The sequence below is a fragment of the Sinocyclocheilus rhinocerous genome, unplaced genomic scaffold (assembly GCF_001515625.1).
Source record: "Sinocyclocheilus rhinocerous isolate Xijiao unplaced genomic scaffold, SAMN03320098_v1.1 scaffold3206, whole genome shotgun sequence".
NCBI lineage: Eukaryota > Metazoa > Chordata > Actinopteri > Cypriniformes > Cyprinidae > Sinocyclocheilus > Sinocyclocheilus rhinocerous.
This window is the reverse complement of record NW_015626039.1, coordinates 362,384-377,720: the sequence shown is the minus strand read 5'-3', so window position 1 is coordinate 377,720 and position 15,337 is coordinate 362,384. Positions and strand designations below refer to the sequence as shown.

The 15,337-nt window shown below is 35.7% G+C and overlaps 1 protein-coding gene across 2 annotated transcripts in view; it reads right to left on the bottom strand.

Annotated features, from left to right (window-relative positions):
• LOC107709340 (calcipressin-1-like) overlaps positions 1–15,337 on the bottom strand; it is a 22,332-nt gene that overhangs the window by 5,744 nt on the left and 1,251 nt on the right. The window contains exons 1-2 of one of the 2 annotated variants that reach the window (XM_016513799.1): positions 3,047–3,359; positions 1,503–1,676 (exon numbers count right to left, since the gene is read on the bottom strand). In XM_016513799.1, coding sequence (XP_016369285.1) covers positions 1,503–1,676; positions 3,047–3,133 — 261 coding nt within the window. In that variant the 5' untranslated portion in view covers positions 3,134–3,359. Of the gene's footprint in view, positions 1–1,502; positions 1,677–3,046; positions 3,360–15,337 lie in introns of those variants that run through there. The other variant, XM_016513791.1, reaches the window with a different exon arrangement.

Here is a 15,337-nt window from a genome sequence, read left to right as displayed (position 1 = left end):
CACAAATAAATAAATAAATATTTAATAAAAATATAATTAAAAAGGAAGTAAACACTGTAACCAACAGTGCACTCGGTATTCTGGGAATGTGCATTGGGAATCATATTTTTTTCAAATAAAGCCAAGGTAACACTCATTTTACATGCAGCACACAGTGAAAATTACATGAATATGACAGTGGGCAAATGCATAAAGCACAGCATAATTTGAAATCACGAGTTAGCGATCGCGCGTCTTCAGTAAAGCTTAACTCTCCTCCTGTCAGCATTCAATTCACACGGACCGACCGTCACGCAGAGAACACGCGATCATGCAGGATACAAATGCACACTTCACACGATCTCACAGCTGGATTCGACTAAGTTTGCAAGGTTTGTGAAATTAAATGTTCATTATTCATTCAAAGATTTGTTTAAATTATATAAATGCGTATTTGCTGAATGCTGACGGCAAACGAGAAAGTATTATAATGTTTGCCTTTCTATTACTAATAATATAATACTTTGTATACATTTTAATTCCTTTGTTTAACAGTTCTATCAGATTATTAGGCAGACTTCTATCTGTATTAGACAGAACTGTTAACAACGACAGCAAACAAGAGGGAGAAATTAATGTGAGCACTATATGCTCAGGCGCCGTCAAAATAAAAGTCCGTCGCACCTCGAACGCATCGACCAAACAGAAAAACTTATCGGCCGATGCCGATATTTGAAAAATGCCAAATATCGGCCGATATATCGGTCGACCACTACACATGACTCCAGTCCATCAATTAACATCTTGTGAAGTGAAAAGCTGCATGTTTGTAGGAAACAAATCCATCATTATCCGTCACTTCTGGCTAAAATATGAGTTCATAATCTATAATAACGTTTCCTCTAGTGAAGAAGTCCATCCCCTGTTGTCCTCTCACATCAAAATCCACCCTCATATTTGTTTAGAGCTTTTCTGTACTATTTTGGCTTGTAAATGGTGCTTGATCTGTGCATATTTCTCTCCGGATTCAGACGAGACAACTTTCTCACTAGAGGAAGCATTATTATAGATTATGGACTCGAATTATGGACAAAGTTTTAAAGTTAAAACATTATAATTATGGATTTGTTTCTTACAAACATGCAGCTTTTTTGGCCTCACAAGATGTTAATTGATGGAGTCGTGTGGATTATTGTGATGTTTTTATCAGCTGTATGTACTCTCATTCTGACGGCACCCATTCACTGCAGATGATCCACTGATGAGCAAATGATGTAATGCTACATTTCTACAAATTTGATGACGAAACAAACTCATCTACATCTTGGACGGCCTGAGGGTGAGTACATTTTTAACTAATTTTCTTTTTTGGGTGAACTATTCCTTTAAGATGCAAGACCATCAATCTTTGTTGTAAGACTATATAATTAATAAACTGTTTTCATCACTAAACAAAAAGTATCATGCTAGTTTTTAGAGCAACTTGGAGTACCACGTCATACTTCTTTGTTAGGGTTATTTACCTGAGCAAAATACAGACGCATCTCCTTTCCATTGAACTCACTCTTATGGAGTTTGACTCTGGCCTCGGCTGCTGCCAACACATCAGTGAAGTTGATCCGAACCCGTCTGAAGCTTTTAAAGAATTGGAAGGACGTGCCTGGATCAAACGCACGGAACAAAGCCTCAAACTGCTCCTGATAATGCAAAAAGAGGAAAAACATGTCAAATAATGAAATGTCGGAGATGAAACTAGACAATCACACTTGCATTTGATGGAGAAATACAGAAAACGACGTAATTTCCTCCATGAAAAACTATTTACAAGAGGGTTTTGAACATCATGAATGAACGAAAACAACCTACGGGCCTCAATCATGAAAAACGAGTAAAAGTAAAACTTGTGTAGATTGAACTGAACATGTTCATTTACATAACAATGATTTTATGAACAAACCAAGAAAAAATCCTATTGGAAAAAAAAAAAGCATGGCCAGGTAACACCAGCAAAGCACCTTAGGCTGGTTTAAGTTGATTTCTTCAACAGGACACTGCTGTTGCAAGCAAGAAATTCAATATTTATTAAGACATTTCTGTCATCTCACTAAATATTGGATTTCTTGCTAGCTACAGCAGCATGTGGGATGTTATTTAATGTGAAGAGTTTTCATTTAGACAAATTAATTCCGCTTGAATTTCATGAATGAGGTCCAAGATACTCTACTATTCAAAAGTTTGGGGTCATCAAAAGATTTTTGATGTTTTTAAAAAAAGTCTCTTCTGCTCACCAAAGCTGCATTTATTTGATCAAAAATACAATAAAAGCAGTAATACTGTGAAATATTTTTTACAATTTAAAATGCTGAATTTAAAATGCTCAAAGCTGAATTTTCAGCATCATTACTCCAGTCTTCTGAGTCACATGATCGTTCAGAAATCATTCTAATATGCTGATTTGCTGCTCAAGAAACATTTCTGATTATTATAAATACCGAAAACCATTGTGCTGCTTCATATTTTTGTGGAAACTGTGAATCAGTTTATTTTTCAGGATTCTATGATGAATAGAAATTTCAAAAGAACAGCATTTATTTGAAATAAAAATAAATCTTTTGATAATTTTAATGCATCCTTGCTGAATTAAAGTATTAGTTTCTTTAATAATAATTAAAAAAATTATACTAACCCCAAACTCAATAACACAAATTAACTGATTAAAACATGTAATCAAAGCATTCCGTTTCAAGCTTCAGGCCTCGAATCCTTTTGTTGCAGGTAGTCTCTATAGCAAACAGGCCATTAAAAACAGGAGAGCTGGAAAAGTAAGAACTGAAGATCAGCAGACCAACATGGCCAGATTGTAGTTTAGGCATTAGAGTCCTAAGTATGAACGAAACCAAATCTTTAAGCTTGTGGAAGACCAAATGTAAAAGCAAAAAACAAACAAACAAAAAAACAGTGCAATGCTTAGTTAGTTTAATGTAAATTAGCACCAGAACCTGAAAGAGAAATGCATCCGAATGACAATAAACCTTGACTTGACCACGTCATTAATGAACAGTCTTACCCGAATCTGTGGCCGACTGAATGTCTCATGGTCCACCGGTGTGGCCACCAGGCAGTAGCTGTTGCACTTTGTAGTCTTAAGATGCATAATTCAGTTTCAGTAGAACGAGAAACTCTGTAATGAAGCCCGTGCAAATTACATGCGATTACTCCACCTCATGTGCCAGCAGAAGTTTCTAGCGCGCAATCAGCAGTGCTGTGAGGTCACGGCTTTACTCGCAGGTTTATCTGCTGCTGCTTATAGCAGAGCTGATAGTGTTGAGCACCGCCTCTTCCTCTCTCTCTTTACATTCCTAACCTTCAGCCCCTCCCTTCATTCCTCTCTTTCTCTCTGTTTGTCTGTCTCTCACTCTTCATTGCTGACTAATCCTAATGAGGAACTGGAAATTTGACATCATTCAGCTATGGGCCGCAGTCCAACATCATCATCTCTCCCTTCAGCATGTTTCCACAAGGCCTGGGCAATCCTATTGTCTCTCACTTTTCCATTAATATGTCATTTAAAATTTTTTAATATCATTCATTACCATTATTTGACAATGTAACATTCCTACTGCACAAAGTCTCACCTGTTTCACCTGACACCAAAAGTATTTCACAATAACCTGACTACAGTAGTCAGATTATTGTGAAATAGTTTTGGTATCAGGTGCAGTTCCTGGTTCCCAAACTGTAAAAATGGTTGTTAACCTTACCATACATGGCGAACAACTGTAAATGTTTAACATCACATTATATGTCATTTTACTTATTAAATACTGTCAAATTTATGGCTTTCCAAGTGAATTACCATATAATTTACAGTAAAAGGACATTAGCAGAGAAAATGGTAAAAACTTGTTAAAAACCTTTTAACTGGTTAACCAAGTAAGCTTATCATATACGGTTAAAATCAGTAAAGTGTTTAACATGACATTATATGTAATTTTTAGAGCCCGACCGAAATATCGTTTTGCCGATATTATCGGCCGATATGAGCCTGTCGCCGATATATAGGTATCGGCGAATATGCCGCCGATATGAATTTTTTTTTATATGAGCATATAACGCAAATAAAATGCTTGGAATTATGTAATTACTTAGTTTGTCCAGCAGAGCGCACTCTATTGAAAATAAATATTCAAACCACATGTGTTACAACTACCACCCGTTACTTTGTGCATCGCACTCATCGCAAGTTTATTGTTAAATTGTTAAATGCCCTTACATATCTCTGTCACCATTATAAGTGTTTGATCACCACATTTGAGTGATCATTGCAAAAAATGTGTTTATGTATATATATTCTGTTTATGTATATACTGTATTCTATGTATATAGTACCAGTCAAATGTTTGGACACACGAATGGGAAAGTGTCCAAACTTTTGACTGGTATTGTACTATAATATACACAAAGAATATCGGCCGATATATCGATATCGGCCTGTTTTTACTCCCTAATACCGGTATCGGCCCCAAAAAACCCATATCGGTCGGGCTCTAGTAATTTTACAGTAAAATACTGTCAAATGTATGTTTTTTTTAAACAAGTGAATTACTATATAATTTACAGTGAAAAGCAGTAAAAAAAAGATTCCAGAAAATGGTAAAAACCTGTCAATTGGTTAATTGTAAGTAACCCAACCATAAAAAAACTATAAATGGTTTAGCATTGTATTATATGTAATTTTACTGTAAAATACTGTCATTTTTGCCCCAAGTGAACTACTATATAATTTACAGTGGAAAAGTAAAATGACATTCCTAGAAATCCCTAGGATTTTTGCAATTGCTACATTACATGGTGTCGTGTGCTATCCTGATGGTGTTTTGTCTTTGTGTGTATGCCACCCAAAATACTCTAGCACACAGGCACAGCAACCATCCAGAACACCCTAGCAACTTCCTAGCTGTGCACAATCTACAATGAACTCTGATTCATCATATGCCTTTCTATTGTACCACCTGTAATATTTTATGGTGGTTATCAGAACTACTACTATATATATATATTATATATAGTATACATGCTGTATTAAATTTTTTCATGATTTTCCAGGCCTGAACAAGATAGTTTTAAAATTCCCTGCCATTTCTCTGTTTTCAATGACCGTGGGAACCATTTACACCAAACAGCAACAAAAAACAAGCTGAATGTTGTGAACTCATTCTTGTTTGTGTATGTAAATGTGTTGATGGTAAAGTCCGCATGGTTAGACACGAATCTTGTTTAAAGATTACACTGGTCAGCGGTTTGACTACATGCTCTGTGTGTTCACTGTGGAAGGATGGTGCATCTCTGACTCAATGGAAAAATGGAAATATGAAACCGAAATAAGGTGATGGAAAAAATGCAAAGGGAAAGAGACAGTAGATGGGTGTTATGCAAAGACAAGTGGAGGTGAGACAGTGGATAGTTGTGCTGATATGTGACCAGTAGTACACATAAGCCCCCAGATGATATTTATATCCAGCTGCTACACAAAAGAGCATGATGAAGTAACACATGAGCCATTTACATATTATCTACAGTAGCTCCATGAAAGTATACAGACACTTAAGCTTCTTCAAATGGCAGTGCTTTAAATGTGTTTTATTTTTGTGCAATTACATTACATCAGATTATGATTCTGTTAATCATTTCTGTACAATACTTATTCCCATACATGTTTTTCTTTAATGTACTTTCACATTTTTTGTTTTTTTTTACGATAATGATATTTTATTTAAACTGCATAGCAACTAGGGATGTGCGCTACGACTAGTCTAAAATTAATAAACCCTCAGAAAACAGGCCAAAAAACCCCCCTGTGCATATGAGATTCATGTGAAATACTTAATCTATGAATCAAATATAAAAATAATTCTAGATACCTTATTATCCGAATTGTTATTATTTTCCATAAAACGGTTACTGTTTACAACACTGACAGCAATAAAAATGGCAGACGGGCTGAATGAAAATGCACTTGAGGACAAGCAGAAATACAGCAGTTACCATGGTTACCCCAGTAAACAAAGCAGAGCTGTGCTTATAAACAATATTTATACAGAGGTAACATGAAAAAAAATGTTAATGAACCCTTTCCGAAGAAAGTCATTTCCCTTTTATTTATAACGTTTCCCCCTTTAAACCGGTAAAGCCGGTAGCAACCACCCAGAGCAATCTAGCAACTGCTTAGTAACAACCACCCAAAACACCCTAGCAAGCACATAGCAACATCCTAGCAACCTAGAAACCACTCAGAACACCCTGCATAGCACCACCCTAGCAAACCACCCAGAACACTGTAGCAAGCAACCACACAGAAACACCCTAGTAATTACCTAGCAAGCACTCAAAACACTTTTGCAACCACATAGCAACAACCTAGCAACTACCCCGAATACCTTAACAAACGCATAGCAACACACTAGCAATCTGCCAGAACACCCTATAAAAAATGCATAGCAAACACCCAAAACATCCCAGCAACAGTATAGCAACATAGCAACCTCCGGTTTGCTCTGTTGACGCGTTTTCCTCTTTTGTTTTTTGTCCGCCATCTCTATCTTTCTGTCACTCGGCTCGGCTAATGTCCGTCCCATGCACTGAAAGCTCTCTCCTCCACATCACGAGTAGACACGCCCCTTATTGCTGATTGGCTACAAGTTTGTTTTGCTATTCGGCCCGAATCAGTTTTCTAAAGTGTTTTTGAAAAATCACATACCCTGCCTTTAAGGTCGCACAAAAGTAATTCTGAAGCAGCGTTCAGGCATCTTTACACAGACTGTTTATTACTGCTTATAGGTGGCATAAATTAATTTACACGTAGCTATACTTTGATATATGGGTTGAGGTGGGTCAGAACATGCATAATTTAGTCTGGCTTTGCGTTTTTACACTGAATTCTGAGCAGGCACAGAGCAGCCTTGGCTCGGCTGTGAAGATGCCTAACATTTTGTATATATTGTACGACTAAGTTATAATGTATATTATCCTGTATTTATTGTACTAAATGCGTAAATACATTCTGTGTAGGTACATACTGTCTGGCTTCTAATGCATCAACTTAAGAAGTTTTTCATGTTATCTGCCCTGTGGTACATAGGGCCCATAGGGTGACACAATATCTCTGCATTAGCTTCAAAGCTCACATCAAACATATATTCACCTGGTATGAAAGGCAACAGAGAAAACGCAGAACCAAGAGGTTTATGTTGCTGCACTGGAGGAACAGACGCAGAGCACTCATGCATACGGGACTGAGTCAATCCCAGGACAAAAGCCAAGTCACGCGTGCAGCCATAGTGCAGGACAGCTTAAACATTTCCCATGTTGAATGGTAATGGTATTCTCATTTGCACTATGTTTTCTGACTCTTTAATCATGATTAAGGTGTGGATTTGGCTGAGGCAGAGTTCAGTGCTAGTGTTCAAATATCAGCCAGTCAGACATTTCCATACAGACACAGAAACAGGCGAAGCATTACCTTTTAAAACAAGTTGGTGGAATAAAGTGAGCTGAAATCTGTAATACTTAACCATAACACATACATGGCAGTTCAAAAGTTTGGGGTCAGTATGATTTTTTTATTACTATTTTTCTAAAATAGTAAAAAATTTTCATTCATTCATTCATTCTCTTTCTTTCTTTTTTTCTCTTTCTTTCTTTTTATTCAAAAACATTACATTTCAGTCACCTGTCTCTAAAAACAAGGGACAGTTCATTTCTGGCTATCATCATTATTAGACTGTCATGTAGTTCCAAACTCATGTGACTTTTATTTCTTTTGTAGGCTATAATGCAAAAGAACTGTACATCAAATATGCCAACACAATCAGTGAATAAAGGCTTAAATTGTATTCTGTGCATCACACAAAGTGCTCCTCACTTCAGAAGACTTATGGATTAATTTCATGATCATATTGACTGTTTAACCGTTAACCAAAAGTTAGAATTTTTACCGATTAATATCAGTTAAATGGTTTAAAAGGTTTTATAATAACTCCGACTGGATTCGTCTGAAAGAAGAAAGTCATATACACCTAGGATGTCTTGAGGGTGAGTATGGGCTAATTTTCATTTTTGGGTGAACTAACCCTTTAATTTAGAAAAGGCAGCACAACGGCAAAAAAAAAAAAACATATTGGATAAATGATTATCAGAGAGTGAATCCATGAGTCAAATTCTTAAAGGGTCATAAAAAGCGCGCAAAGAGCACTCCCCCTTTTAATCATTAAAAAGCTGTCATTCATCTCAGTTCTTCGCGATCTCACAAAGTTCCGTTATATCAAAGTCTGTTTAAGACAAGTCATTTCACTCGGTGGTCATCTTTGAAACGCCTCTCGGGCAAGCAAGTGCAGCTCCTATCTCTTTGAATGGGGAAACATCGAATTCTCCAAAACTGTTCGCCAAGCTTACGATTAAATTTCATATTTGAAATCACCAATGAAATCTGACATCAACTGTCTCATAAATGTTGTTTCTTATGCTCCAATAGCGTTAAAAAAAAGCTTATTTTTCAGGCTAGACCAGCCAGTGCGCGCATGTGCAGTCCTAAGCGCACGTCTCAGAACATTGACTGTTTCTATAGCAACCGGGACTTCTAACGGCAGCTGCAGTGACGCGATGACTTTACAGATTAGCAATTGGCTCTTTTACTCAGAAGGCGGAGCTTCATTCGGTTGAGTGGCCATATTGAGCGTTGCATTTTTCCCCATTTAAAACTATATGAGTGACACGTCGTGTGGGCATTCTATAGTCTTTGGTTATATTCAATGAAGCTCTACATTCCTGCACAATTAATCTCTTATTTACATCCTGTACATTTTGTTTGTTCTAATGAGAGGATTCGTGAGCGTGAGCAAAACTGAACAAAACACTGAACAAAACTTCTGCTTTATGAGCGGTGAGTGGATTCTAACGTAAACACCTCTGATTGGCCATTGTGTTCATGAAATCAACAGATATTTCAGTGATTGGCTACAAGGCTCAACGCTGCAGAAACCGGTGTTTTCTGTCGTGGAACAGGCTGCGCTCCACATGCCACACAGCGTCGACATGTTAATTTTTTAAATAAAAACTAGACAAGTTGTGCATTCAGGTAGGCCTCTCACTTATTTTTATTTCTGAAGAAAAAACATGCAGTTCTTCAAAGCACGGATTCAGTGTGTGTTTTCGTTTTGTCATCTTAATTAGTTAATTATTTAAGTTAAAAATATGGTTACACTTTATTTCGATAGTCCACTTTAGACATTCTACTAACTATAAGTAACTTTGTAACTACATGTCAACTAATTCTCATTCATTTGCAACTACATGTCTACTAACTCTCAGAGTAGACTGTTAGGGTAGGTTTAGGGTTAGTAGAATAAGTTGACAAAGAAAGTGTTAGAAGATATTAAGCAGACAGTCTACTAATACTCTACTAACTGCTAGTTGACATGTAGTTGCAAAGTTACTTACTGTTAATAGAATGTCTAAAGTGGACTATCGAAATAAAGTGTTACCAAAAATATTTCGTGTAGGCCTATTTATTTTATTCTTTTTATTTATACTATTTTATTCTGTTTTTCTTTGTTCTCAGAAGTGCTGCAGGTGCGTGATAATTTGACTATGTGTGACTTCTGTTGTTGCTCTGCACCCTGCTGCTGTTTGCACATGTTAAAATAAACATAAATAAATATTTTTTTGTAGGCTATTTGTAATGGGTCACAGACACTCGTCCATTCTATTTTATTTAATAGGCCTACTAAATTAATAATCTTATGGTAGGCCTATCAGTTAGGCTAACAGTTAATGTTCGGTCGATCGGAAAATTAACCGAAATGAGCATCCCTACATGCTATCTTTATGTCCCTTTGAGCTCTGTTGAACAAATTAAGTCATATGAGTTGAATGACAATTTTAATTTCTGAATGAACTATCCCTTTGAGGACAGAACCACAAAACAGAAAATGAGCATTCAGAATGTGTTATGCACAAATTAATCACAACATGGATTCAAGAAGATTTAAGGAGCCAAACATGGTACAAAATTACAATGATATTAAAAAGGCTGTTTTTACTGAAACCGCTGTAATAGGATATTTGTAACATCTGTTTTTGTTAAATGACCAGCTCGCTCTCAAACGTAAAACAGCTAGCCTACTGTAAATGTGAGTATTGCGTAGCCTCCTTATCTGTGTGTTTTCAAAGTCATCATTGAGAAAGAAAACACTTATCTGAAAATGTCATAATTTCTCTCAACAATCATATAAAAATAAAGAAAGTGCTAATAAATCGTGATGTTTTTAAAATGTTTTTAATGAGAACTAGTACATCATAGGTCAAAGCATTGCTTTAACTAACAAAATACATCCTGAAATGCACCTATGTTGAATCATCAAACATCAAATTCATGACATCATTTAAATGAGTCACAATTTAGTCACTCAACAGTATCAGAGATATTTAATGATGCTAAAATTAAAGGTAACACAGAAATATCTTACAATCATCTCTGCATATAAAACTGAGATATGAAGAAAAAAATGACAGACTTCACCTTTACATCAGATTTGGTCAGTGCTCTGTCTTATGGAAAAGTGCAGCTTGTTTATTTATAATTTAGTAAGACTGACAGACACCTGGCCTTCAAATTCCACATTTAATCTAAGTTCCTGCTTAAAAAAAATCTCTTTGGAAACGGTGTTATTACATAATAAGCCTAATTTTAAACAATACTGGGACAAATGTTTCATAAGTGGCTTCAAGAGATACATATGAGCTATATAGGACAGCGATCAACCTTTGACATCAGTGTCAGTGGAAAAATGTAAAGCAACAAATGCTCTTCTTTGCCATGAGAGCTGAGAGCTGAGGTCAAGGATATTTCTAGGAGTTTGCTTCCTCACTGAATGCCCCTTTGTAGCAGTAAAGCAGGTGTGGAGCTAAAATAAGCCACGGCTTTGTGGAAGCTTCAAACACCCTCACCAAAGAGAGACTCCAACGGGCGATAGTCATATTATTAGAATGGAAAATGAGGGAGAAGTTGGAAAATGAATCACAGCACCAAGGGCCTGTTTACACCTGGTCACTTCATGCGGTTTCTCTGATCGGATAGCTATCTGATTTGTTAAAACGTTCCATTTTCACTTATACCCGCAAAATGGATATAAATCCGATCTTCAATTCCTGCGCTATATGCAAATTTGATCGAGATCACACGAAAACAACAGATGCGCGCTGCATTTTATTCATCATCAGCTAATTTCAAGATCAAAGACCGCAACAGGGGCCCGTTCTTCGTACGTCGCTAACTCAGCTGGATTTTATTGTTGACGATTTGGCATGATCTTGGATTATTTGCTTGATCTATGACTATGCTTTACATGTTATAACAATAAAAAAAAGAGAGAGAAAAGAAAAGATAAGAAAAATAAAAATTGGCATTTTGACCCCCCTCTACAAAATAGCAGATTACTCAGTAAATATACATCCATGACTTTTAATATTTTGGCTTTCATAGCTATACATGTTTATCTTTCTTCAGAAAAATATTGACAAAATCTAAAATTTGAGATTTGTGGAGTTTGGTTGAATTGACATAGAATGACCCCATAGCAATGCACTGGGAATCACTCAGAAACACCTTAGCAACTCCATAGCAGTGCCTTGGCAACCAATCAAAACAGGCAAACTTCATAACAGTAGTTTTGCAAAGGCTTCCTAAAGGATTTGGTTCTTCGAAGCTCATCCTGGACTTGCTGTCATAGCAACAGGTACGTAAATTTAAACCTGCTCGGGAGCAGGCTTATTTGTTGAAAACAGGATTAGATTGCAACTTTTTAAGTTGAATTGATATTTAAAATCTATCCCAGCCACTGCTACTCTATTACATGAGTACCCTACTAATCCGGGGACAATAATTTTAAATAATAATAATTTAAAAATTAATTTGAAAATAATATTATAATGTTGTGTAATCTAATACTATAGGCACAGCCAGTTTTACTCAATAAATTTAATTAATGCTGTCACATAACAAAGAAAATCACCCTCAGAGCTTGTTTCTTCATGGGAACAGATTTGGAGAAACTTAGCATTACATCACTTGCTCACCAATGGATTCTCTGCAGTGAATCTCACATCAAAACCCACACATATATTTGTGTAGAACTGTTTTGACTATTTTGGCTAGTAAATGATGCTTGATCTGTGCATATTTTACTCCTGATTCAGACCAGATGACTTTTTTCACTGGGGAAAGTGTTATTATGGATTATGGACTTGTATTTTAGCTGGAAGGAACAGTTTCAAAATTAAAAATGTTAAAAATGTATAGATGGATTTGTTTCTTACAAACACACAGCTTTTCACTTAGCAAGATTTTCACTAATGGACTGGAGTCATGTATCTGCCCTTTACGGGGAACACAAGAACGCGCAGTAATCTTAGACAATTTAGATATTTTAATCAAATCCGCAAATACGTTTGAAGAACCAAATTAGCCAGAGATCAGTTATCTTCCTAAAGGCATGTAAGAATCCAGTTTTATTTGCTATTTGCAACTCTAGTATGCATGCAACACTACCTATTATTAAACAAATAGTTCACCCAAAAATGAAAATTTGCTGAAAAGGCTCATAGCAAGATTTTCACTAATGGACTGGAGTCATGTAGATTATTGTTATGTTTTTATCAGCTGTTTGGACTCTCATTCTGACGGCACCCATTCACTGCAGAGGATCCATTGCTGAGCAAGTGATGTAATGCAAAATTTCTTCAAATCTGTTCTGATGAAGAAACTCATCTACATCTTTGATGGCCTGAGGGTGAGGACATTTTCACCACATTTTCATTTTGGGGTGAACTATTCCAAATAATTTCTTGTAAACCATATTATAAATCTTACACATACAATGTTTAATTAATTTTATGTGGCTTATTACAGTGGCACAGGAGACTGACTCATTGGTTTGTTTGGAATATGTAACAGAGATGTATTGTGATGAAGCAAGACTTGCAAAGATGACCAAGATAGGTGAAATTGCAATGTTTCCGTTAAACATAAGATGCATGTTTACTATAATAAACTCACAATTCCCAACATGAGACCTAAAGCTTTTCAGCTTTTTAATTTTCTGCAGGGGTGTATTCCAGAAAGGAGGTTCAACAAACTCTGAGTTAAAACTTGAACTCCGAGTTGACTTACCCTGAGATTGGAAACTCTGAGTTTAAGGTTTCAGAACAGCTGAACAGAGTTAGCAAGTTTAGGCCACTTGCAATCCATATACAGCACCTCCCGAGTAGTTAATTCACTATGCAACACTACCTATTCTTAAACAAATAGTTCACCCAAAAATGAAAATTTGCTGAAAAGGCTCACCCTCAGAGCTTGTTTCTTCATGGGAACAGATTTGGAGAAACTTAGCATTACATCACTTGCTCACTAATGATAAACATGTATAGCAATGAAAGCCAAAATATGAAATGTCATATACAGTATGTAGCCTATATTTACTGAGTAATCCACAATTTTCACCTGAGATTCAGAGCCGAATTGCAGGGGGGTAAAAATTACTTTAAAAAGATGGCAGTATCATTGTTTTGTTTGTTTTTTTCACACAGAGATTGGTAGGTCTGTTAGTAAAATCTGTTGACTTCAGCAATCTTTGTTGCATTATATGCCAATGTTAAATGTTCAAAAATGGGAAAAGCCCTTTTAATTTTTTTCTCCAAAGTTTGCAGGCCTGTAACTTAAGAAATACTACAGATATCTTAATGCCCATTTAGATTTTGGGTTTTAACAAACTTTTCGTTTGGTATCTTTATAATAATTTGTGTTTATCTAGTTATGACTGTTGACAATACAAATATCCACCATGATCAATGGAGCTCCGATATTACGATTCACCATGGCAACAGCTCCCGCCAAAAAGACTTCCGCTACGGAATATGTAACATTAATTCTAAATTAATGTTATCAGAGGTGAAAACTGGCAGAAAGGTAATTTATTTAACTAATATTCATTTTCATGGTATCCCACAGGCAAAAAAAAAAGAAACACCTGTGGCTCAGTGGTAGAGCATTGCGTTAGCAGTGCAAAAGTTTGTGGGTTCGATTCCCAGGGAACACACTTACTGGTAAAAAATGTATAACCCGAATGCACTGTAAGTCGCTTTGGATAAAAGTGTATTTTTATTTATTTATGCATTTAGCAGACAAATATATATATATATATACGTAATCGTTCAAAGCGGCAATTAATCGTTCCAAGTCCACTTATGTTATTCTGCACACTTAAGATATGTTTTTCTTTTCTTTCTACATGTTATCTTAAGGGTTTTTCCATTGTTTTAGTTTTAGTATAACATTATAATACCATCCATATTTTAACTTTTTTATAATTTAAAGAATAAACCAATCCGATGTATACTTGACATTTGAGGCTTAATACTATAGAAAAGCACAAAAAAAAAAGAACAAGAAAAACTGGGTTTTTCACTTAGAGTGTTTTCAGCTTGTCAGTGTATATCTATTTCAATGTGCAGCAGCTTTTCCCACATAGTCTAATGCTTTTTTCACATAAATAAATGTTCTCTAATCCAACATTTGGATTGGCAAAACATTTGACTTCTATTCAGAAGCCAACAGCAAGAAGGCAGAGACTCGTAAAATGGGAGGAAAACCTTCACCAGCACCACTGACAGATGAAGAGGAGATGGCCACAATACCAATATTAAATTAAAATCCAACAGGGAAAAGAATAAGAAACTTTTCGTTTGGTATCTTTATAATAATTTGTGTTTATCTAGTTATGACTGTTGACAATACAAATATCCAAATAATAGTGTTCCTGTGGCTCAGTGGTAGAGCATTGCGTTAGCAGTGCAAAAGTTTGTGGGTTCGATTCCCAGGGAACACACTTACTGGTAAAAAATGTATAACCCGAATGCACTGTAAGTCGCTTTGGATAAAAGTGTATTTTTATTTATTTATGCATTTAGCAGACAAATATATATATATATACGTAATCGTTCAAAGCGGCAATTAATCGTTCCAAGTCCACTTATGTTATTCTGCACACTTAAGATATGTTTTTCTTTTCTTTCTACATGTTATCTTAAGGGTTTTTCCATTGTTTTAGTTTTAGTATAACATTATAATACCATTCATATTTTAACTTTTTTATAATTTAAAGAATAAACCAATCCGATGTATACTTGACATTTGAGGCTTAATACTATAGAAAAGCACAAAAAAAAAAGAACAAGAAAAACTGGGTTTTTCACTTAGAGTGTTTTCAGCTTGTTTATTTTCATATAAAAATACAGCATGCAGTTG